We start from the raw sequence: 26,677 nt of genomic DNA on the forward strand, positions 1-26,677 counted from the left end.
AATTTCCTATGACAGACTAACAACCAGGGCTTCAGAGAGTTGCGTTTATTTCTTGTTTACCTAAGGATATTTTGAGATTCACTGAATTCAATACTTCTATCACATCCTTTCTATATAAAAGGCACAGTGATAAATACCCGTTGAGTCAGGGCAAAGTTTCTATCTCTAATACCAAATTTTCATGAAAAGAATTTTCTGTCCTTTGTATTTTTATTAGACTGTGTGTCTTTTGTTTATTTCTTTCATTTAGTTTTTCAGCTTACGAAACTGTTTAGGATTCTCTGCTGAAAAAGCAGTGTATCCATTGATGGCTATTCCTGTATATCCACTGTTTTCTCGGTTTACTACATTCTAGAAATAAAAGTGTGTTTAACTTACTGTCATCTACATTCTGCCCCTACAAATTATTTTGTTGAGTGGTTTCGGTAACCTAATTTAAATGATTTATAAAATATGGCTTTGATCACAGCCCTTAGATGAGAAATATGTGCCACATTATGGTCCATGTATCTTATAAATAGGAAAGACTTCTGGATGGGCAATATGGAGTATTCTTAATTCAGATTTCTTTTACTGCTTCAGAAACACATCATCTTATTCTACGTTGAACAGCCATTTTCCTTCTGGGAAATAAATATATTTCAAACACTTCATATCCTAATCTTATTTTCTTGAAGGCAAGCTTCCTTAATTTAGACTATCTTTCCCTTAATTGTCAATACTATATCTTGTTTTAATACTTTCTCTGAATACCTTCATCTCTGCAGATATTTACTGATAATGAACTTGACTAGAACTCTGGCTAGATGTTCTGTCAAATCTGGACAGCCTGTGTCATGACTTCTTTCATCTGTTTGCTTTGGCAAATTTATTTTGCAATCAAGAGAGAATATCCTGGAGAGATTCCAGGCAGCATCTTCCAAAAACCACATATTCTTTTCAGCCCAAATTTATATATGTGAGGCTACCATAAGACAAAATTGAAATATAATCTCCTTATCTTGGAATGTCTAATTCAAATCTTCTCTCAACATTTATTGAAGCCTCTCTTATTGAGGTATTTCTCTTTGATAGCAATGATGTTGTCAAGTTGCATGACAATTACCTGATCATGTCTCTCATGATGAATTACTTCATAAATCCAGCTGTAGATTCTTTGGGAATGGATAAATTATTCCAACTTCTTAATCTTCTACACTAGGAAATTCAGTTGGTTCTTTGACCCCAAACAAAACTTTAAAACCAGTGCTACCTCTGGTTAGAATTATAACTGTGACTGTAACTATGGAGACTCTTGACTAGTGAAATCTTATAATCATTCCATATCTCATCTTGAATGACAACTCATCCTTTTATGTGATCTCATAGGAAGTACATAGTAAATCTTTAGTATCAGTAAGACTTAGCTTCATTAACTATAACAATGGATGAGATCCTAAGGATAATTAGAAATGAGCTGATCCTGGCACTGCATCTTGCATCAAAGCAAGTTACCTCCTTTTAACTAATATCATAACAAAAGGCATTATCATAATTAATCATACTAAATTCACCTCAAAGGTCAGCACACTTAGCATCCTTTTGATGCAGCCTAGTTTTGCATTGGCTTCCTGAAGTCATACTTAATTTCCAAATAGATAGTAGGTAATTAACAATAAATACTAATAGATTATAACAAGTTCAGTTTGTTCTCATTCAGTTGTTTAAAAAGTAACTCCATTTTTATTCTAATATCTTGATGTTGGACAAAGTGTACCTTTTTTGAGTAGAAAAATCTTATAATTATTGGAAGAATGGATAATTGCATCATAAATCTTAAGGATCTTTATTTATTTATTTATTTGAGATGATCCAAATATGTTTTGAATATATAATAGTCACTTTTAAAATGATAAATAATGGTAAATGACAAATGTATTCTTATAATGGGGAAATCAGGAGAATCATATTTTCTAATACCAATTTGGGACTGTTATTTATTTTATATAACAAGGATAAGCCAACTAGTCAATGATCCAGTGTGTAAAAAATGAAAATAAAATTTTATAGGACCAGTACTTGAAAAAAATTTCATAAGTGCTATTATATATAGGATTTGAATTGAGACGTAGAATTTTAAAATTGAAAATAGGATAACATAGTGAAGAAAATATATGTAGAATACCATCATTTAATAAGTACAGAAAAACAAATGCAGGAAACATACTCCTCTTACATGCTTGTTGTTTTTTCTCTTATATCATTTAATTAAAGAAACTAACATTTATTTTGAAGCATAAGATGAGAGTAATCTTGCTTAATCTATAATTGGTTTGAATTTAGTAGCTCTTTTTCAAACTGTTACTAATCTGCCACTTTTTCTTAATTTTAAGTTGTGATTATATAACACATATATTTAATAAGATTTATTTATAAATTTAATATATTTAATAAAACAGGATTAGAAATAGAAATATATTGAAAAAAATTTTTGAATCCTAAATTTGGAAGTTTAGCCAGTGTATGTAAACAGGTTTTGGGATTCACCCACTTGTGATGCCATGAAGTACAAGCTATTAATTCCTTTTTTTTTAATTTTGCTTTTACTTAAACATCTTTTTCATGAAGAAATTGTTTCACTTTTGATATATTCCACAAGGCAAATGAAGGTCTGGTGTTTGTGAATGTCGAACCTACGTTTTTTTCAATATCACCTGTAACTTTTGTTTTACTATAACATCTATCTGAATAAGTTTACTATTTCATATTTTTAAACTTCTAAATCTTCATTTGAAGAAAAATATATCCAAGTTCTCTCCACATATCATTCTCATTTCTTGTCTGATTCTCCATAACTTTAGACTCAGACATTATATAAATCTATGAATATAGAACTATAGTAGAGTTGCTTATACAAAAAAAAAAAAGTTTGGTCAGCACCTGTGAGTAACATAAACTTGACCTTTGAAAGTACAGGAGATCTTACGGCTGTAGAAATCATGCCATTCAATTTTTTTTTGTGTGTGTGTGTGTGTGTGGTACTGGGGTTCCTGGAAACCCTTCTACCTCCAGGCTACACTCCCAGACCTATTTTATATTTTTTTAAAATTTGGAAACAGGGTCTCTTAAGCCAAGATCCTCCTGTCTCCGCCTCCCAAGCGCTGGAATTACAAGCGTGAGCCACCACACCCGGCTCAATTTTTCTACAACTTTGAAGATGGGTTTTAAGTGCCCTTTTCAGATATGTTTGTATATTTGAAACACACCAAAAAAAAACTTATCAAAATTATAATACTTTATATTGAGACAGTTTTAAGAAAGGATTTAAAAAGTAGAAATAGACATTGGTTATTGGCTTATCTCTTAAATTATGCCCTTTACATAACACTACCTTGGGTGCAAAATGGAACCATAAAAAGAATTACAGTTCTAACAAGGAATGCAACCCAATGAAAGCGGTAAGTATCCCTGTAGCAACAAATAGTGGTTGGATATATAAGGGCCGAGAGCTTGATTAAGGTCACACCACAGGACAGTGGGCTGAGAAAAGTATCTGGAAGCCCCACTTACCATTACAGGTTTTAAGAGCTGAAGCCCTTGCTCTCTCTCTTGGTCATGTTTGATGCTTTAAATAGGGATTCATTCCCTTCACACCCCATTATAATTCCCTTTATGGTGCCTGACAAGGAAGGGTGCTTCTTCATCCTCCTCCATATGGTCCCTTTATCTGGTCAAGACCCAAAGAGGACCCCAAGTGACCTGGCTATTTAATTTCAAGAAGGCCCACAGATATCTCTTTCAGGACCTAATTCCTTCATATACCTCTTTCTCCCAGTGAGGTAACCATTCCCTCTTCCATTTCCCTAATGCCTTCCCAAGTAGGGTATGGGTGTTTTTTTTTTTTTTTTTCTTTTGCTCTCTCTCTCACTCTCTCTTTTCTGTATCTCTCGGAAATCAGACAGGAGTTCAGAGCACTTTCACTACCTTTTATGAGGTAGATTGTGATGTCATAGATGGGGGCAGGGCTAGTCAACTTTCTACCCACCTCCCAACCTGTGCTGAGGGAGCTCCGATCGGGAGTGGAAGCAGTGATTCCTCTATGGTGAGTAACTTTGCTTTCTAATCTAATGTTTCATGTTGTAACCATGAATTCTGAAGCAAGGGGGTATGGGGGCTCAGGGGAGCAACGACATATCCATTCAAGCCCTCTTATTATTAATCAACCTTGGGCAAAGGACCTATTTATTCTTTACATGGGTCAGGAACTCCAAAGCATAAATACACTCTTGCATTGTGATCCAAACTTGAAAAGTGGAAATGGTGTGTTCATTCCTTTATTTCTCAGTCTTTCTTCCCTTTGGGACTAAAAGTCATTGCATATGTGGAATTATTCTATAATTCATTAGTAAACTTCTTTAAGGAGAGTCAGTCAGGATGATGTATATTTCTTCACTTGGAAGATTTCAGGGTCACACGGTATCTTTTACTGATGTTTGCCCAGGGAATCGTTCATTTTCTTCAAAATTGTGGGGTAAAAATCTGAGGAAACAGATAACATAAGATTATCAACCGATTTGGTAGAAACTAACAAAAGCTTTCTAATGCAATGACTAAATTTTTCATTAAAAATCAGGTCACCACTCCTGTAAATTTAGGGCGCAGCCAATCCAATGTGTTGTAATCAAACCTGCTACCTTTTTAATCTGTTGTGTGTCATAACATTGATGCTGTTTTGTAGTCTCTTGGTATTTCAGAAGTGTGAATAGCTGCATTTTTTGTTCTCGTTTGGGTTTATGTTACTGATTAGTTCTTTTATGTGTCTTCGTATTTAGAAAGCAAAGCTCAACTGGAGTGAGCATTTTTCTCTCCTTCTTTCCCTGTTCTCTCACAAGGGTACCTATTAAACCTTTGCAAGATGTAAGCTTTTGTTAAAAGGGCAAAGGGAATTCATGGAAGTGGTTAAATCTTTAGTGGATATTAAGGCATTAGGGTGGGTGTTTTTAAAAGGGGTCTGACCATCAGAATGTCAAGCCCTATAACTTTCATGGGGTGAGATGAATGCCTGTTGCTATGGATTCATTGGAGATTATAAAATAAAGAGGGTATCATTCATACTTTTAAAATTATATTCCCCTACCTTAGGAGCCATATATGAACAATGGCGTTAAAAAACTGGGGGCAACCTTAGAGTTTATTGTGATCAACAATTGATCTGTTATATGTAGATTATATCTATCCCCTCAACCCCAAAGTTATATACTTTCATACAAAAAATCACTAGAACAGATATTGCCCTTTTGGTACCCCAATGTTGGAGGTGGGGAGGACTTCTGATGTTAGTTTCCCACCTAAACTTTCTAACCTAAAATATATGGCTACAATGGTAAATATATTTTACCTAATAAAAAGGGTTCATAACTGGCCAGTAGGAAGATATGTATGATAATATCCAGCATTTGACCTAGTATTGCAATGTATGCAACAGTGCTAATGTATTCTATGGGTTATCCCTCTCAAGTCTTCTGATCTGCCTTTCATTCAAAATATTATGCCCCTGAAACCCAGGTAGAAGCAAACCTTCAGTGCTAGAAAAATGTGATGTCTAATCATAGCTCAAGTTTTTAATGTCTTTTATCAACCCCTCATACAGCTGCCAGGTAAGAAATGCTCATATTTTATAAACTCTTGGAACACAATCATCTTTAAACTTCGTGAGTGAAGAACGGTTGTGTTGTGCGATTGTGCAAATTCAGAGAGTCTACCATGGAATGCATTGTGCATGCACTTGTTTATATCTTCATGTGCATGATCCATTATCAGTGGTGTTCAGTGTTTTTAAATTCATTTTGTATGTATTAAAATTATAATTTAAAAATACATATATTGTGCTTTCAAGGAGACAGTGAAAAATAATAGAAGTTGCATTAATTGGGGGTCAAAGAACTGGTACTCTGCTGTTCTCTATCATTGTTACGTAATTTGAAGTAAATTATTAGATATTTCAGGCATTAGTTCTTCTCATCTATAAGATGATGGTACTCTGTAAGATGTATCCTAAAGTATCCCTATGCTAAAACTCCATGGTTTTATGATATAGTTTTGAAGAACTGGTTATAGAAAAGGAATTGTCAATGAGAAACAATTTTTATATTGGGCATATAATTATCCAATAAAAAAACAGAAAAAAACAATATTTCAGTGCAAAATAGGTTTTAAAACATATTCTGAACCTGATTTAATGTTATTTGTCTGATGAAATGGGTGAATAGCTTGTGATCTTCTAAGTGGACAGCATCATTTGATTAACTTTCTCAGTATAACCCACTTAGATAATTATATAGATTTGATCGCTAAAGAGAGGCAAAATACATAACGGATGGCTATGTGTCAACTTGAAGACTCATATTCTTTTTAACTCTTTGCATTTTGTTTTTCTAATAATTTGGAATTAAAAATATCCTTATCTACTAAGTTAATAGTTGGGGCTGCTCTCATTGGGGCTCCAAAATTACTTGTGATATTGCAGCTATTTCCATCTGGTGTTGGAAAAAACTGATGAGTAAAGAATTGGTGAATACTGAGCTATGTGCTATGGGAGGTACCAGAAATGTTAAGGTCTGGCTCCTGAACTTGAGAAAAGTGCGCACATATGCCAAGTGAAGATAGGGAGTGTCCAAGTGCCTACAAAATATCCTTGTGGTTTGAGTGGTCTGGGCAACACTGAGACGACTGAGAGCCTTTGACTTTGGAGGGTGGTTTGGACTTGTGTGGTACATATGGAGGACAGGAAAACATTTAGATCTGAAAGACCACAAAACTGTTAACAGAGCCATGATCCGGCATGCCATGTATCAAAATAAAAGTCACTGCCAACAGTTTGATTTTCTACTTTTTAATTTTTATTGGAATAATTGGTGGATATGAACTGTAGAAGATAAAAGGTTTTCTGTGTGACATCTTCATTTTCTACTTTTATTGAACATTTGTTCCTTTAGTTGTATGCTGACTTTATAAGCGTAAAAAATATACTTGCTTAGAAGAGCTGAGAAGGCCTACAAGTGAATGAATTTCACTTGTAATACATTAGGATAAAAGGCAGTCATATTCTCATTGACACAAAAGGTCACATAATTACTTAGAGCCCCAACTAGAGAAGAGAAGTAACTCTATGAACAGTCTGGTTTTCTGAGGCAAGTAGGATGGGATCATTTTGGAGCTAACACTGACAAGTTTAGAAATGTTACATGGTGGTGGAAAAGACCCCAAGCTAATGAGAATCCCCGTAATAAAGATGGTTTTGCTCCTCCATGTAAGCAAGAATCATGTCTATCTCTCTGCCCTCAAACAGCCACTGTGGATGAGGTTTAAACACTAACTAAAACTGCACATGCTTATGCAGATCTCTTCCTTGATCCACTTGGAAAGGGGTTATTGATTTGGATATGATTTACTCACGATGATGAGTAAGAGCAGCTACATTCAAAAGCTTCTTTGTTGCTATAGCTTCACAGATAATTTGTAGTGTACATTTTGCATTACATAGAGGGAATTATGTCTTTGTTTTTCTTGCTATCCAAATGCTTTCCACATTATTACTTTGACCTTTCTAACAGACTTCCATGAATAGAATTACTATAGCCCATCGTTCTCAGATTCTAAGAACCTAAGGACTTGGTAAATAAATAAGAGCCTGATTTAGATCACCCAGAGAAATGTCTCTTAATTTCCTAATGTGACGTAAAAATGAACTTGTTGAATTTATTATCTCAGGAAATCACGTTCAAAGGCTAAACTTGTCTTTAAGGGAATATCTAAGAGATATGATCAAAGGCAGTCTTACAAAGAAGGGAAAGTTCTCTTAGAACTAATGTTTCAAAAAAAAATTCAGATAAGACTTAAATAAATTTTTGTGGAACAAAGTCATTATAGCTTATTAAAGGAAGGTATGATATTAGGGTTGTTTGTATAGATCGAACAATGATAGGACGGCAATTGTTCTTCCCCACCATCAAGTGCTCTTAGAGGTCATTTTAGAAGTAAATGATCAACCAGGCATGGTCATGCACAACTGTAATTCCAGTACTTGAGAGACATACATAGGAAGATTGTAGGTTTGTGGCCAACTTCAGCAACTTAGCAAGGCCCTCAGCAACATAGAGAGATCCTGTTTCAAACTAAAACATAAAATGGTTAGGAATGTAGCCCAGAAATTAAATGTTCCTGGGTTCCTTTCTCAGCACCACACACACAAAATAATAGATTACTTAGATTGGTAATCAACAATCATACGTATATAATATCTGATATCCTCTCTATGCACTACATAGATAAAATTAATTTGGAAAGCAGACATGATCCAGTAACTGATATAATAATAACTCTGAAATATATGCAAGGTGATTTGGGCATTCAGGTAGAAAAGTAAAAGGTATCTGGAGAAAGCTTCACAAAGGGTATAGATACATATAAATATGTGTTCTCAATTGTATATGTATTCCAAGGATTATATATGTATCCCAGAGAGGGCTGGAAAGATAAAGAAAAATACGATATGATATGAGAATGATAGGTTGTGGCTGAATACTAAAGAACTTTTTTTCTGAGCCATGCAGACTCTAAATCAGTGTTATTTCAAATGATCAAGATTGTCAGTTTACCCAACCCAGCAAAGGAGTGGGAGGAGAGTATTATTTATTTTGTTTGTGGTATTGAGGGTGGAACCCAGGGCCTTTTCTATCTCCAGGCTATATTCCCAGACCTATTTTATATTGTATTTGGAAATAGGGTCTCACTAAGTTGCTGAGAGCTTCACTAAATAGCTGAGGCTGGCTTCGGACCTGTGCGATCCTCCTATCTCAGCCTCCCAAGTGCTGGGATTACAAACATGTGCCACCACGCCCAGCAGAGGCAGGAAAGATTAAAAGGTAGAACCCTGAGTTACTCTGTAGACCTTCCTGATTCACGATTATTGGGAGCAGGCTTTTGAAACCTGTAATTAGCTGCTCATCCCGTACATATACCAGGTGGTTCATTTTTACACCAAAGTTTCAGAATATCTGCAAGTCAACACCACCAACTCAGGTCTCTATATTCTTGGAAGAAAATATCTTTGTGAAAATCGATTTTGGTTAAGCATGAGAAGAAAGTATGTTAAGAATACTAGTTATTAAGTATAACTTATTAAGTTATACTTAGTATAGTTATTAAGTATAACTGATGCTATTAAATCTCATTGAAAGAAGGGTCTTTGAGACTGTAAACATTTAAGTGACTACCTTTTATCTTACTCTTTGTCGTTTTCTAATGCAAAGACTTAATGAAGATCCAAGCTAGTTTGCTTTAGATCTCCCAAGTGGTGTCAAGATGAGTGAGGAAACAATTCAGTGAAATATTTGTTTTGGTATGGTGTTCTTTGGTAGAGCTATTTGACTGTTTTAATTATGTAAACTTCATTCGACAAAAATGTATATATTAATATTCTGCTCATAACTAAAAAAAAATCATTCCCATGCCATTGCAGCATGTGACCTCTATGGTCCATGTTAAAATTTATGAATTATTTAACTATATTTTTAGAGGTCATGTAAAAGTTCTGAATTTCATCCTTAGTTGTCCTTCATGAACAGCAGTGCTATTCTATACCTGTCCATCTGTGTAGAAAGAGAAATGTTCAAAGATATAGGAAGAGGGGACATGAGAGATAGTTCCCATTTTACTGAGACAGGAAAATGAGATGTAGTCTTCAAGGGGGCTGGCATCAGTTTTCTGTCTTAAGGATCAGTTCTGGATTTAAACCTCTCATTGCTTTGCACACAGCTCAACTATTCCAGATTGCCTGAATCTCCTATGCTTTTTTGAGAATGTCTTTGGAGGTCACAGCATGCTGGATGACTCTGTTTCCATTTGTCTGTGCAGTTAATGACAGTGTCTTCTCTTGGCAAGGATAGAGATACTTTCACCTTCTAGAAGCAGCTGACAGCTAAGATGCCAATGCCTCCCTTTAATTGAGCATATTAGTTTTGGCATGTTGACTTAATGACTTTAAAAAAAAAATTCTAGCAAATATTTCTTCCCAATGATATGTAGCTCTCATTGTTCTTCTTACACTGACTAAGGCAAATCCAACTTTGGGCAGTTCTATGAATATGCATCAGGCAAAATTATTTACCTCCAGACCTAGCATTTTACCTAAAAACTAAGTAGAGAACAGTAACAGCCTAATGGTTTGGATTATTAGAGATCTGAAAAATAACTCAGAGAAGACAATGTTCTCTTAAATAACATTAAAATAATAAGCATGGTATTGCTATTAAATGTGAGCTTGGAAACGATTTCTTATCTGAATAGTGTTAGGCAACATTAACATTCCTTCTGGGCCTTTTCTTTTTACATGTAAATTAGAACAGTAATATCTACTTAGAGGGACAATTAAATGTAGCAAATACCAACAATTCTTATGCTAGATCAGGTACCTTGAAGGTTTATGTGTCAGGCACTGTGCTAAGAATTTAAAATGCCTTTAATCCCAGTACTTGGGAGGCTGGAGACAGAAGGATTGGAGGTTCAAGGCTAACTTTAGCAACTAAATGAGGCCTCTTCAACTCAGATCTTGTTTCACAATAAAATATAAAACAAGAATGGCAAGTATAACTCAGAGATAAAATGCCCTTAATTTAATCCCTAATACCACAAAAAATTAAAAATAATAAAATGCACTATAAAACTGATTATTCAATTGTCTTAAGAAGGAAATTCTGTTAGCCTAAATGGAAATATTAGAAAAAATGAGGTTCAGAGAAAGTTAGTGCCTCCCAGTCAGTCATAATCTGATGTCTAATTACTTTAGAGTTTCCGGAAGCTTCTTTTATTACTATTTTTTCAAAGCATTTATGTTCTCTATGTCATTCCCTCATATAGTACTCCAATGCCATTATTTATCTCTCAACTACTTTGTAAGGTAGCTGAGATAAGGAATGTGTTTAAAAGTTCATTTCCTAATTCCTCACAAAATGGGTGTACACCAGGTGCTCAGTATATTAGCATAGTTTATTATCTTCTATTATAGCAATTTATTAAACTGAAAATACTAGTAGATGATTCTGTGGTATGTCATTCGTTCATTTATTTTATTTTGTTTCTACATGAAACCACCTGGCTTTATTTTAAATGTTAGACTCCAAAGTATATGGCTGAAGTATATATAAGTATGTATATGCCTGATCCCCAAATTAAGAAAGCCAAGATTTTTTTCTAGCTAACTGAATTCCTTTATAATTAATTTTGTTAAAATTTCTGAAATATTAGACTTTAAGATTATGACACTGAAGCCTGCATATTTTTCCTTAAAAGAACTGGATTAATCAAATTAGTTATTGTTAAAGAAACTGGAAAGTAACATGGCTGATTTCATTTGCCCTCCCATCTGAGCATTACATGTTAAATTGTTAAATAATGACCCTTATCCATGAAATATTGATTTTTTAATTTAGTCTCCTAAATTATTAATGCCCATTAGTATTATTAATTTGTAGATAGCCAGTCACATGTTTTAATTAGATTTAGATTCAACTACATAAGATTAAACATCCAATTCAAAATTATTTTTCTCTCCCATGGGACAGTACAGCAAGTTAACAGTGACCCAGACTCCTAACTCTGGGGTCTGCTAGTGGCTTCTGTTCTACAATTCATCTTTTGATGGAAGACCAAATGATGCTAGTGTTATATCTTTCCATTTTCCATGTAAGATGAAGGAGTCAGAGGGCAATGTATTCTGTTTACTTGATGTGTTAGCAACCCTAAGGAGCTTCCCCATAATGCCTGCCCCAAACTCTAGTAATTTATGCTTTTATCACCATGACAACCCTTAGTTGCAAGAGAGTCTGAGAAATATAGTATTTTAGCTAGTTTCATTGTACCTTTAGAGATGTCAGTAATAAAGAAGAATGTATCATTGAATATTGGTTTGGGCAACTAAGACAGTATTCCAAAGACAAAGATTAAATTATTTCTGTAAGATTATATTAGAAATTAGCAAGCATTTAGGAAGGGGAAGGAAACATCTATTCTAGTAAGAAAACATTGGCAAATCTATCCTTTGCATATTTTTGAAACTCAAATTTAGGCACTATTCAGTTTAATGTGTTTTCTTCTCCCACAGTTTTAAAATAATTAAGGCAGGTACTTCATTTGCTGCCTACATTCTAGGCAAGAGGATGCCAGTTTCAACATGAGAATGGTTTCATTCCACAAAAGCCTCCTCTTCCTGAGTTGTTCTGTCAGGTGGATACTGACAATGAATTCTCTGAGTTCTGCAATGATCCCCATCTCCCAACAAGTCAGGAAAAAAAAAAAAAAAACAGACAAAGACTAGTATGAGTTAGGCTTGGGTGGTGGTTCATGCAAGAGTATGCTTTCTGTTAAGTAGAACAAGAATTGAATTTTATTTCAGTACCTGACAATTAGGTAAGTCACTTGATTTCTCTGAGCCCCGTTTTTCTCAGCTAAAAATGTATCTACTTCATGAGGTTGGTAATAGGATCAAAGTTAGTTAATACCCAACATATACTTATCATACTGACCACATTGTAGGAGTATAAATAAATGGGTGGCAATAGTTGTTATTTCACTTCTTCCCAAAGAATATCTAGCCGTTTTGATGATGAAGCTTCTCTCATGTTCTCTTTCATCATAACTGCCCCCATCTAGCTACTGGATACACAGTAGTGAACTACAGCCAAGGTCTCTGCCCTCAGGGAGATTGCATTCTTCCATAAATGAGGGTTCTGAATGAATCACTTGGAGAGGATATACTTGTAAATAGGAATGGAATTACCTAAAATTAAAAACAAAAATTGAAGTAGTGATTCTCACATTTCAGTTTGTAGAAGACTCCCATGGGTAGTCATTAGAAATAGTAATTCCAAGATGCTGCTTCCAGTCCTGAAACTAAGGTTTGTGAATGGACTGGGAATCAGGATGCTGGACACTATACTGGACAGAATATGGACACTATTTGAAAAATACTGGCCTAAGAATAGGAAAAAGGAAAGTGATATGGGTCAGGGTGAAAATTCCTAGGATATAAATGCAGTTGAGACTCGTTCCTAAAAAAATTCTTTGTCAGTTTCATTGGCTGATCCAGTCTAGGTTAGCCTAAATAGTTGTCATGGGGATTAGCCATTGTAGAACACTTCCCAACATCACTGAACTCTTCTCTGTAGCAATCCCTCTTCCCAACAATGATAACGAAATGTCTTCAGACATTGCCATATGTACTGTGGAAAGGAAAACAGAGTTGTCTCTGGAACCATCTCAACCTTTCACTTAGAAGGTGTATATCATTTCAAATGGAGCCTCTTACTTATTCCAGCAGGATGGGTAGAAGATGCTAGTTCCAGATTAATTTCCAACCCCATACTTTTAACCTGATATCAGGTGTGGAGGTGCATATTAGTAAAAACAAGCCTCCTAAGAACCCATCATGGTGGACCTAGGGCCATCACATTCTATTACTTTTTAAAGGTTTCCATCCACATATCTTCCTAGTTACTCAAGATTTGCAGGGCTTAGAGATGCATGTATTTATAATCTCAAAGGCAATCAAGGTATTAGTGAGAATGTTTAGAAAGCAGTTTTAAACAAAATGACTTCAGTTTCTTAATTTTTACCAGAGAGAAATTGAGGTTAAAGCAATTCAACTTTCTGTAGCACTGTTTAAAAACACCTTTGCACATATCACTATGTGGTACTTAATCATTACAAAGTACTTTCTGCATGTTTTTAAATCTTAATATAGTAAAATAACCAATGAATATAATTTAAAATGTAAGGATAAAAAAGGAAAGTCATAGGGAGCATATTTACTTAACCAAAAACATTATTTTTAAATAATATCAACTATATCAGTGATGTTCTCTTTGAGATTCTTATTACCTTTCTAAAGATATTTATGAAGAGTCATTCTGAAGTGTGCAAATTAGTGTTAGGTGAGCCCTGAAACCAAAGAAGTTAAAGGTGAGACTTGAATATATTCCATAGCTTAGCATTCATTTTTTTTAAAGATAGTTAGAGAGCTGTTACAGGTGGTAACTCCAGATATAGCAGACATCACTCTCTCGAAGATGCACCTAGAGTGTATTTGAAGAATTTGCCTTGGCATTTTCCAGTGTATCAGGTAAAGAAATAATGAGGCAGCCTTTATGTGTTGTAATAAATATGAAGATGATTTAACTTTGTCAAAGGCTTGATTCACAGGGACTCCAAGATAGGGATTGTGCCTTGAGGAAACTTTCATCTTAATATTAAACATAATTTTTAGCAGGGGCAAGATACTGTATCATACTATCTCCAACCCTTTAATGTTTATCTTTGTTCCCTGGTTAAAAGTTGTCATCTTCCTGGAATTAAAGAAATGCTTTTTTTTTTCCCCCCCCAAAGAAGTTTTCCAATTTGATAGAGGCTTACTTTCAAAAGAACCACTAATATTTTTTCCACGATTTTTGCCAATACTGTTATGCATTTCCAGTCTTTTAAGGATTCTGTTTCCTTTCATCTGTGATTCTGAAAAGTTTTTTGTATAGCTTAGCCTCTTTTGCAAGGCAACAGACAATATGTTGTCCATCCATCCAGGTTCTTTATTGGACCAAAGAAATGACATTTCCAGTTTTAGATGGAAGGGAAGCCTCAGGTGCTCTGCTTTGTCTTCCCTAAAGTTCACACACTCCAGGAGACATAGACTAGAAGGCTGCAAACTAGGCCAAGCCCTGCCAGGCACCTGTACGGGAAAGTATCCTGGCTTCTAAGGAGAACCACCTAAAATGCTCTTTCTTTTTTTTTAAAGCAGTTGGAGCTATGGTATATTTCTAAGTGCACTGAGGATAGAAGTCATGCACTTTAATTATATCTCTGATCATTGTCTACCAGCTAGCAGAGGCCTTCTAAGCCTCAGTTCCCTTTCTATAGAATGGTGAAGATAAAGTGGTGTATCAATTTCTTTTTTAAAATGAAGATTAAATGGTGATAATAGAAAGATCTAATTAGTTTGGAAGTTTACTGTGTATTGAATATGGAAAATCCAAAGTATATTAATCCAATACAAACAAATACTCATCAATTTTCAGTTTTCAGTAGGCAGGCTCATCTTATACAGCAAAAAAAATTTTTTTTGGTGGTACTGGGGTTCCTGGAAACCCTTCTACCTCTGGGCTACACTCCCAGACCTATTATGTGTATGTGTGAATATATATATATGAATATATATAGTATATATTGTATATATAATGTATATGTATATATATTATATATGTGTATATATATTTTTAATTTGGAAACAGGGTCTCTTAAGCCAGCAAGGTGGTTTAACACCTGCACAATTCTCCTGTCTCTACCTCCAAAGCGCGGGGAGGCAACCTGAGCTAAGAATCCATCACTGAACCTAACAGTCACTAAACCCAATATGCACACCACGTCACAATGTAGTTTATGTGTTGCTCGCTTTTGTGGAGAATATACTAGTAAAGTAAAATATACTAGTAAGGTGCAATAAGGTGCTTCTTTGTAAAGAGTCAGAAATCTAGTTATAAAGGCAAGGCAACACATACTCAAATTTTGATTGCATCATAGCAAAAAATACACCCCAAATCAAGCTAGAATCATGAAGAACAGACTTATGGGTAAGCTAGCAGCTCATATTTTGAGAATGGTCTCTCTAGTTTTTCCTTGAACTTCTCTATCTCATTTTTGGCTATATCCACAGCCAACGGAAAGGTCCCCAATAGCATGGTTCTTTTGTGATATTTCTTATGACAATAACATTTTCTGATTATGATCTATAAATGGAAAACATAAGATTGTAACTAGGTCACTTGACTGATATTTTATCCTTAGCCATGCTTACTATCGTGGAAAGAGAACTCACCTGTTTTTGGAAGTGCTTTGTTCACGTCTTGCTGGGACTTATGATACCTGTGTGCTACTCTAGTACTCTGTAGGAATACTCACTTCCCTATGCAGAGTTCCTTGAGTCTAAGGCCAGCAGGTGTTCCAATAAATTAAGATGAACCCAAAAAGTACCTAGAAGTAGCATAATCTTTTATAGTCCTATGCTTCCATGAAATTTAACATGTGCTTTAAGTTTATTTTCTCACTTGGGCCTCAGAATAGCTAGTGAAATATGGTTGTAATTAACACCAGTTTACAGCTGAAGATATGGAAGTTCCAAGAGCTTATTGGAGTGTTCCGAACTTTTACAGGTAGTTACTGGCACAGCCAATACTCAGTTTATTTCTCTATTGCAGTCTTGTGTTCTGTGCATTGTATGGATGGTACTGGCTTCTCCAAGCTTCATAGAATAGTAGATAAGAAATAATGGAAATAGCATGTGTCAGATATAATAGTGATGTTAACAGTGGGTTCCTACACACTATATTAGTCTGTCTCACATTATGTTATAGTATCTACACATGGTAATTTAAAAGACTATATTGTAGAAGTATAGAATTTTTTTTTTTTGGTGGTACTGGGGTTCCTGAAAGCCCTGCTACCTCTGGGCTACACTCCCAGACCTATTTTTACATTTTTATTTGGAAACAGGGTCTCTTAAGCCAGTGCGCGCAGCTGGCTTCGAACCTGCGCCATCCTCCTGTCTCTGCTTCCCAAGCGCGGGGATTACAAGCGTGCGCCACCACGCCCGGCTAGAATATTTTTTTTTAATTTTAGGATAAATAGGAAATGTTATGTATAGTGTCTAGGAGTCTAGAGAATTTGGACTTATACTGAATCAAGTTTTCTTTGAACATTTAGACACTCTTTTTAAGTTTCTGGAAGGAAAATCAGAAAGTATATGATTATGACCTTATGTCTTGTTTACTTCATCTCTCTTGTAAATAATGATTGCAGAATTGGAAGTTTGAGAGATTTTATTTCCTTTGTGGTTTAAGAAAACCTACTCTCAGTTCTGTCTGGACACATGACTCACACTGTGAGCAGTTAACACATGCCAGTAGCTTATCTCTAGTTTAGTGTTCTCAGGTATCCCAGACAAAGAAAAGTAGAGCAAGAAAAAAATATCTGTGTTGGATTTACTTGGTCAAAGAAGACTGAATGATCTGTGTCTTAGTGAACTGAAACCAGTCCTTCCAGATATGAATATCATAAACTCAGTTTTGCATAAATATTAACTTTGTCCATTTTAGTTTCCTCATATGTAAAGAGGGGACAATGACATCTGCATGATACATCTTTTGCGAAAATGAGGTTGGGTGCTTGCATCATGCCAAGTGAACATAGTTCATTGTCTTGCAGATGCTAGTACTATTTGTAGGAGACATGATTTGGAAAAAATGTTTTCTGAACATAAAGCAATAATTAAGCATAGAGACTTAAAATTTACCTCTATGCTGAGCAAAGGCTAGCCTTGAAATTCTGCCACTCAGGGTCCAGTAAAAAGAAGTCTTAAGATTTGTAGCACAGTTTGGCTAAAGTTCATTTGTGTCTCTTGATTCTACTCTTACGTCTTTGGGTTTGCTTCCATGGTAGACTGGTGAAAAGAATAGGTATACGACTGTCCAACAAGCCTTATCTTTAGTTTTAGGACAAACCTTTTCTTCTGTTCCTTGCACAGCCATAATGCCATAATGCTACAATGATTCCACCACATTTAACAAATATTTTTGGAGGACCCATAAGCTAGTTGCTTTAGTTATTTGCAAAGTAGCAAGTGAATGGTGAACATTCAGTAATGGAAGAAAATATGTATTGTATGGTTATAAATTGAGAAAAAATACTGAAATTGGGAAAGCAGATAGCAAACTGAGGTACGAAGGTGGGAATGGTGTTAGGATTTGGAAACAGGACTGGGTCAGTTTTCACTGCGATGGTGCTATTTGAATAAGGATTGGGTGGAAATGAGAGAAACTTGTGTAGGCACCAGAGGAAGAGTGTTCTAGACAGATGGAGTAATGCCTGCTAAAGCCTTGCATTGTGAGCAGGACTGGTCTGAGCAATAGCCTAGAGATCAGTATTTTGGAGTGAACAAGGGAAAATTTGAAAGTATTGAAGACCACTCACTATTCAACTGGATTTTGCACAGGATTTTCTCAGACTGAGAGGGAGATCTAATGGTGTGTGATTATTAAGGAAGTAGAATCATTGGTGTTAATTTAAGAAGATCATTTGAACTTCTATCTAATAATGGTATCTAGAGTAGAAGCAAGGACAATAGTTTGGGGCAGCTATTGTAGCAATCTGTGAATAGTGTCGCTGACAGCATATGATGGTGGATTAGATGTTGAGGCAGAAAGAACAAGGTGTGGCATAAGGCTCAGGGAAATTAATCTACTATGGTAGGAAGAATGGAAGGCATTCTGCCTCCTCCTGAGAGGGAGGATACTGTGGGAGTAGCAGGTTTTGCAGGGAGTGGACTGAATCACAGAACTCTTGCTATCTCTGGAAGATGGAGAAAAGTCAATAAGAAAAAGACTGCAGAAGATTAGATCATTCTCGAAATGCCAAGAGGTCTTCATTGTGAAGATAACTATTGCAAGCACCTGAAGTAGAAATCTATATGGAAATTTACTAAAAGAATTAGTGGTTACAATTAACTGAGCTATGTTCTGAAGTAAAGGTAAGAAACACATACCTGAATCAGTGGGTTACTATACACACTGGTCACTTGTAAGCTATTTTAATGTGTATTAACATCAGCAGTGGGGTTACAGCACACTCTGGGAAAAGCAAGAGCCCAGGAGGAAAAGAAATGACTTGGAGGGTGTTAACTCTGTCTGCTCCAAAAAAAAAAAAAAAATGTTTCAAAGTGGACAGAAAAATGCATCCAATTAAAAAAGCCATGGATCAACTATTCAAATTTAAAACTAATTTAATGGAAATTGCTGGGTTTTAAACCATGCATTATACTGAAGCCCTTTTGTGAGCACTTGAAAAATGACACCATTTCTTCTTGTCTCAGTTCTCATTCCTATAATGAAAGAAGAGTTGAAATGTTGGGCTAATGCAATGACTTATTTTATATAGCTACACATGTGTCCAACATTTCAATTCAATTTTCTGTATTGTTTCTAAGAGATAAGTACTCATGAATTGTATAAGGAAAAAATTATGATATTGAAGAGAAAAGTGATATTTACTTGCTATAGTGGTCTCCCCTTAAACAAAAAGGATTTCCAAGACCCCCAGTGGATGCCTAAAACTACAGACCAGGTTGTAGAAAAGAAACTCTATATCCTATACTAACAATCCTCAGCTACTAGATTCATGTCCTAGGCAAGATTGTGGTACTCAGAATAGCGTATAGTTTAAAACTTATTATTTCTAATGCCAGGCGTGGTGGCGCACGCTTGTAATCCCTGTGCTTAGAAGGCAGAGACAGGAGAATGGCACAGGTTTGAAGCCAGCCCACTGGCTTAAGAGACCCTGTTTCCAAAAATAAAAATGTGTAAAATAGGTCTGGGAGTGTAGCCCGGAGGTAGAAGGGCTTCTAAGAACCCCAGTACCACCCCCCCCAAAAAAAAACCCACCATTATTTCTAGAACTTTTATGTAATATGTTAAGACTGAGCTTGACTTTGGGTAACCAAAAGAGTGGGAAACCAAACCATGAAGAAGGAGAACTGTTATAATTTCCAATTAAAGCCCGATTGCACAGGGATGTGAATCAAAGCTGAACCTTCTGTGCAGTCCTAGTAGTGCTGCTAACTATGTTTGACTGGGCTGTATGTTAAAATTCTGAGAGTGTGTCTAGTTGAGTGAGGGCTGTGATTGATTAAGCATGTCTCGTAAGGGCACCAATAAGGTGGCAGGTAGTATGACACCAGGAACCAACCCTGCTTCACTGGTTTTTAGAAGTGGTTTAGAGCATTGACAAGGATGGGTTGTCTTAAAGATGCACATTCATTGGTGCCTGTTCTACTTGCTCTTTCCTGACCTTTATGGGCATTAGCAGGCAATGTCTTTCCTTAGATTTTTGACTAAATGTTTTGGAAGTTCTATTCTTAAAACCTGACCTTTGCTACTTCATTTGGTTAACAAATGTGTTTGCAGTAGGAAAAAAAAGGACAGGCAGTATGATTGCTATGTTTATATTCTGAGATGGGACTTATATGTGGCGAGGATAGTCAGATATCCTTAAGGAATAGGTAGATTTAATATTGGAAATCTGTTGTTAGATTCAAAAGATGAGATAAAATCAGTCTTACTTTTTCATTGTTTTAAATCAGTCTTAGAGATGGCTAACATTAGTTCCAATGGGTCAAAATTGAAAGATGAAAAATTACACATTTGCAACTCATTTTGTAGCAAAAATTGATCTCAGGACTTAAGAAATAAGGCTAGATTACCAAGTATTTATGTTTTCTTGGAGATAAACACAGACATTTGTCTTTAGTGATAGACCTCACAAACCATAAAGCACTCTCATTTTTTAGGTAGCTAGAGATACCAACTTTGATCTGACAATATAGAGTGAGAATTGAATGAGTTAACGTACTATCTTTTTCAAGTAACACTGTTTTCTTTTTAGTAAAAAGTCTATAAAAATACTAGTTATGCCAAAATGTCATCTTGCCTTTGTATTATGTTTTTTTTTCAATCAAGCCCTAAAGTCTTTATGTATGTTAGGTATCACATTTTTACATATCCTACCTCATCTTTTTGTACATTGACTCTCATTATTCTGAAGGACTCATTCATGCTCGATGGGATAGATATTTTGTTTTGATGCTTTTTTTCCCCTATCCCATGCCTGAGCTTCTCAGTATATAAAAAGTATAACATCCGGGCACCGAGAGTAGACTTGAGTATAAGCCAAGTTAATGAGAGTCCCAAATCCTGGCTGTGGACAAACTTGAAAGAAGGAAAAGAGGAGGAGGTAGAGAAATATAAATTTTAAAGGGCTATTCTTGGATCCAAAGGGTGATTTGAGGAAAGATAGATGATAGCAATGGCAATAGTCAAGAGTCACTATGGGCTATCCATGTGCCAAATTCTCAGCTTTAGACATTATCTCATTTAGCTACTAATAATCCTAGGAAGGGTCAGTAGAAGGCTGAGCTAGGAGGATTGCAGGTTTAAGGCCAGCCTGCAGTAACTTAGTAAGAACCTTTTTCTAATAAAATGAGTTGAAGGTGTGGCTAAATCCTTAGTACCACACATATAACAAAAATAATAATCCTAGACAGAAATATTGTGTGTGCATGCACACCCTACTGGGGATTGAACCCAGTGACACTCTACTACTGAGCTAGTCACCCGCCCTTTTATTTTGAGGGGACAGGGTCTTGTGACATTGCTCAGGCTGGCCTTGAACTTGGTATTCCTCTTGCCTCAGATTCCTATGTAGCTAGGATTACAGGTGTATAGCACCGCACCCTGCTTGGAGCTATTTTCATTTTTACTCTAATGGTGAATTTGAAGTTAACTTGATAATTCAAGATCAGATAGTGATGAGTCCAATCAGGACTTAAACTTGGGCTTTAAATCCTGTGCCAGGCATTCATCACTATGAGTGAAGAAAAGACATGGGCAGCAAGGAGGCAGTAGGTGAAGCATGGATGTAAGGATATATTTTCAAGGAGGGGAGAACACACAGGAATGGGACAAAAAGGATGGGAAAGAAGTTGGCATGTGAAGGGGGAGAAGACTGAGATCACAAAGAGAAGTAGCACTCACTAGCAATGGGATCTCTTCCACTCTTCCCTACTCTTGTCCTCTCTCTCGGACCTGAGCAGCAACAGAGGCTTTATCTAGTTCTTTCCACCACCACCCCTAAAAAAGGGGCCTGGAATGGATGGGAGTTTACTTTCCCCAATGTATGCACAGTGCCACATCATGACAATTGCTCGGGGTGAGAGGTGAAGAAGAATCCAGGCTCACTTTCCAGGCATAGTCCTCCACTAGTCAGGGCACAAATCAGTGGACTTGGCTCTTGTAATTCCACTCTCCAGCAGTGGTGGTGGTTTGCCTGCTGGAGTCTGAGAGGTGATTTTGCAGATTGTTAGCCTTCAGCACTTATCAGCAGATGCTGTGTTCATACAGAGGTATGATGCTTGGAGAACAAGAGGCAGGACTATAGGAAATGCAAAGAGAAGCCTTACATAGCTCCTTGAAGAGTCATTATAAGACATAAAAGTTGCAGAGTAAAGAAATATGACACACATGATCAGAGATGATGTGACCAACAGTTAATGCACAGTGTATTTCTATGACATAAAGACTGTCTCTTTGCCTAGAAATATCTCTTAATTATGGTGAGTGTCGTAAAATCGATTGATATTTCTTCCCCTTGCTGAACTTTCTTCCTTGTGGTTCATTTGTTCGGAAGCAAACAATTTAGAGAAGATTTCTGGGCCAGGAGATTGTGAAGTGTGGGGAAATGGAGAGCACTAAAAGGAGGCAAGGGAGGAAGAAATTTAGAAAAGAGAGGCCAGATGAACAGGTATTCTTATTTGTAACTCAATACTCCCACATCTCTTTGAGATTCCAAGTTTATCAAGAATGCCTTGTTTTAGGTTCAGCAAAAATTGTTCTTCCATTAATGGTGGGGGAAAATGGCTTTAAGCCATATTTAGGAAATTTGTTGACTGTAATTAAGCCTTCATGGGAGTCCCCAAGGTTTACTTACCTATAATTGAAAAAATGCAAATGAAGACGGTTAATCAGTGAACTGGCCGACTATGAAGCGCTGCTACCTAACCTAAACGAATTAAAACGGAGACAGAAATATGTCCAATTGAGAAAGTTACCTGAGAACCAATTGGTAAATATCTCAGCAAGGCTCTGGGGATATTTTTCTTAGCTTGACTGAGATTGTGGTGCCTTTTTTGCTAAGGTCTTTGCCAATTTAATCTTGAGCCATTACGTACAGATTTTCTAACAACTGGCCCTTCCGCACGGGTACAGCACCAGCTGCCTTTCTGCCTCACTCAAGAAAGCCCTGAAGAAAAACAACAGCCCTCTTGTCCTCCTTTTTATCCTGATTGATCCACTCCTTAAAGCTGTAAAATATTTGCTTAGTAAGATCCAGTAATCAAATAGCAATGCCCCCGGGGTGTAGTAACTTTTCAGGTGTTATCCTGTGGCTCTTCAGTTATGAGTGCATGTTCTCACAGTAATTTTGAATGCATATTTTTACAGCAATTACAACAGAATGTGATGGACATTTTCACCTCAGATACCGTGCTTGTTAATCTGAGCACCTCATTTGTGCCCCCTGATTTAAAACCACCCACTCAAATGCTTTGTGCTTCTGTTCCTGCCTGTGTCCTCTCAATGATTTCATTAACTGGCAACTCATAATAGGGTCAGTACAAAAAAAATACGGGCACATGATCCATTCCGCAAAATTAGGGGTGGAAGCAAAAGTGTTAACGCATCATCGTTGAGAAGGAAATAATATTCGTCAAGGGTGTGATGGGGAGTAATAAAAGTAAAAGTTATTTAACAAGTGGATATAAATATAGAAGTAGGAGTACAATGGATGGATGTGTGCTGTAAACTGTATCAAGTTGTATTGGAGAATGCTGTCAAAATATGACCTCTTGGAGGAGGGAGGGAAATATGTTTCCTTTCCCACGCCACTTAGTAGCTTCTGAGGGAGCAGAGTGCTATGATTGATTAATAATGCCTGCCATGGACACAACACAGGAAGGGTGGCTGGTAAATTGCTGCCCTGTGCTCACCACTGTCGCTGTTTTAAGAGAAGGGAATCTAGCTTTGCCAACTTCCTTTATTGTTGATGTTGGAGGAGGGAGAGTGCAAGTGCCCCAGAGTACTGAAATGAGGGCTTGCCATCAAAGAAATGTCCTTTTTTCAAGTGTCTAAACATCTTGCAACAATGGAAGTGGGGAAAGATGCGATTAGGCTGGACTCTTTCACCACATCTTTGTTTGCTTGAGTTATTTATTGTCCTGGACTTGCTCGGGTTTTTTGGTAAAGTGTTATTGATACAGACTCAGGAAAAAGTAGGCAGGTATTTCAAGGTATTTCAAATGTATCACAGCTTCTAAGGAGATCAAATACCTCTTCAAAGCCTCATGGATTTTTTAAACATGAAATGTTCCTCTTGGTGGATAATAGGCTCAATGCTCTGGGTTTCTAACCTTCCATTCATTAACTGCAAAGCTGACTTGTATTGAAAAAAAAAATTTCCCCTGCAAGCAATTTGTGACTCCTTTCAGAGAGATAATAGTTTAAATATAAATAAATGGCCAGCTTCAGCAGAAAGATTCCAGTTTTCTCAAGGTGTTTTCTTTCAATTTATTGTCAATTCTTCCATGATGGCTTTCTTTTTTGAAATGTGTAGGGTAGTCCATTTAAAAAATACGTATTGCTCTTATATATTAAAGCTATATTATTTCTATTTAAAGATATTACAAGTGGCCAAAATGGTGTTTACCTGCATTTAGGGAAATATTTTACCATTGTCATACTTAATGCTAAGTAGCTCTGACTTGAAATGATAAAAATAAAATAGCTTTGGCCCAAATGGGAATGGGTCCTTCTCCCAGGCATTTCGATGTCTTTTGAAGTAACCAAGGCAGGCTCCTTAGTATTTATATTTCAAAACTGCCTTCCAAATGGACTTGGCTTCTTCTAGTCTGTTTTAGCCAGTAGTCCTGTGACATTTGCATTATTTTTAATTCAGCAACAGATTGGTTTGTACTTTGGATTTCCATGACCTGGCATTTATGTTTCATTAATTTTTGGTAATAAACAGTCAGCTTTTTTGAAAATAGACTTATAATCTGAAAATGGATCTGTCTCTACATGCTTAAGTAGATGGATGCAGAACATAGAGTGTGATCCTAATTTTCTTGTGTAATTATATGCCTGACCCTTACAGATTAATATCCTAAGACATTTACTCTGTGATATGCAGTTAGTCCAATATGTTATCTATCATTTTACATTATTTTGCACTTTTAACATTGCTAGATTGTTTGGTTTTGTTTTTGTTTTATAAAGCAGGCTGTTAAACCTTAAGCACATTCAGTTGCTGATTTGCCCCAGAACTTCAACATCATCATGAAGAAGGAAGGACTGTTAATTACCTAACTACTCCCTAGATAGCTAAAGCTACTTTCTATTCAAATAAAATATTTATTAATGTCTTAGGTTATTAAAAAAGGTATTGATTTTTATCTTGAAAGTTTTATGCTAAGAAAAATTTTAGTAAACTTATTGGACTTTTTATCCTGAAGAGGAAGAATGAATATTTCATTTACCATTCTGTTATCTCTGTTTGTAAAAAAATAAGGAATATGAAAGGAGAAAAAATCATACCACTCCATATAAATTATATACCTATAGTATTTAGAACAAAAGTTCATAAAACAAATATCAAAAATAAATAAAAGTCACTGCCTTAATTAAAATGGTTTCTTTAATAACTCCACCTAGATGTAACACAGATGCCTTGAGCTCTATGTTCAAAGTTAAACTCTGCATTTTGGCACGTCAGCTTTCTTATTTCCATAGTCTGGTTTAAGAAAATCAATATGAATCCATTTGTACTAGGTCATATTACTCTTACCTCTCCAGTCACCAATACCCTCTTATTTTTACCCAGTAAAGAGTGTTTATTTAACATGCCCACCCTGAAGCTTTTTCCTGCTCTATCCCTACATGACTCAAAATAGATCCCTTATTATTTTTGTTGTTGTTGTTCCTTGATCATCTTACATTCTACTGAAACACTTACTGTAGTATGTTAAACCTTTTAGTTTACATCTTTTCTCTTTGTACTGGGAGCTCTTGTAGTTCAGCTCCTATGTCTGTCTGTTTGCATACCTCACCCTTAAGGGTAGTGGTTGGCATAAATAGATATGCAATAGGTGTCTGAAGAAATACTTGGATGGGTAAATGTGAAGGAGAAAAGATGGAAAGGTAGACAGGAGAGAAAAGGGCCAATGAGAATTTAGCGGTTTAGGAGTCATCGTTACACTAACATTGGAAAGCATTCAGTTGAGTTGCAAAGTCACATTCTGTTTCTGTTGAAACCAAACTTGTGTTGCAATATAAGTCCAGCTTTAACATAATAGCATGCAAGTAATGGAGCTCCAGGAATGTCCAGCTGAAGGTGTAAGCTTCAACACCATCATTTCAAGCACGTGTGACATTCTTCAGCTTTAAAGTTGCAGGCAATTAGACAGCATGGGTATTTATTAACTCGCAGGAAAAAAAAATACAGTTCAGGAAAGTCTTCCCTTCATTCTAAACACAAAATGTCAATGGTATGCAGAAGGAAAAATATGACTTCCTATTAGAAGGTGAGTGGGGTTAAGAAGAGAGAACAGAGGCAGGAAAAGAAAAGAAAAATTTTAAAAACCAGAAAACACTTTATGGAAGCAACTCTCCCATCCTTAATTGCTTTTCATAGACTGTAATAGAACAAGATGTGAGGAAACAGCTGTTGCCTTTTTTAAAATAGTACTTTGATATTTTCAAAGAATAGTGACAGAATTAGGAGAAATCTAATTTCTATGACTGGGGGCACTGATGGGATGGGAAACAGAGAATGTGTCTAGCAGAGCTCCATGGGTTTTTGAACTGAGGAGTCTCTTTCCATTCATGGCTCTGGAGTTAGGCTGTCTGCATTTAAATCTTGGTTTTATCACTTATTTTCAAAGTGGCATTGGACAAGCTATGAAACCTCTAAACCCCAACTGGCGTAACACTATTACCAG

General features: G+C 36.1%; 1 protein-coding gene across 4 annotated transcripts in view; it reads left to right on the forward strand.

Annotated features, from left to right (window-relative positions):
- Window positions 1-26,677, forward strand: part of CTNNA2 (catenin alpha 2) — a gene marked incomplete at both ends in the record, with an annotated part of 1,014,669 nt that overhangs the window by 982,007 nt on the left and 5,985 nt on the right. For 2 of the 4 annotated variants that reach the window (XM_080711157.1, XM_080711158.1), the window contains one exon: window positions 3,938-4,081. The exons of the other annotated variants lie outside the window; for them this stretch is intronic. In XM_080711157.1, coding sequence (XP_080567283.1) covers window positions 3,938-4,081 — 144 coding nt within the window. The remainder of the gene's footprint in view (window positions 1-3,937; window positions 4,082-26,677) is intronic. 4 annotated transcript variants of the gene reach the window in all.

The sequence above is a fragment of the Muscardinus avellanarius genome (genome assembly GCF_963383645.1).
Source record: "Muscardinus avellanarius genome assembly, chromosome: 15".
Classification (NCBI taxonomy): Eukaryota; Metazoa; Chordata; class Mammalia; order Rodentia; family Gliridae; genus Muscardinus; species Muscardinus avellanarius.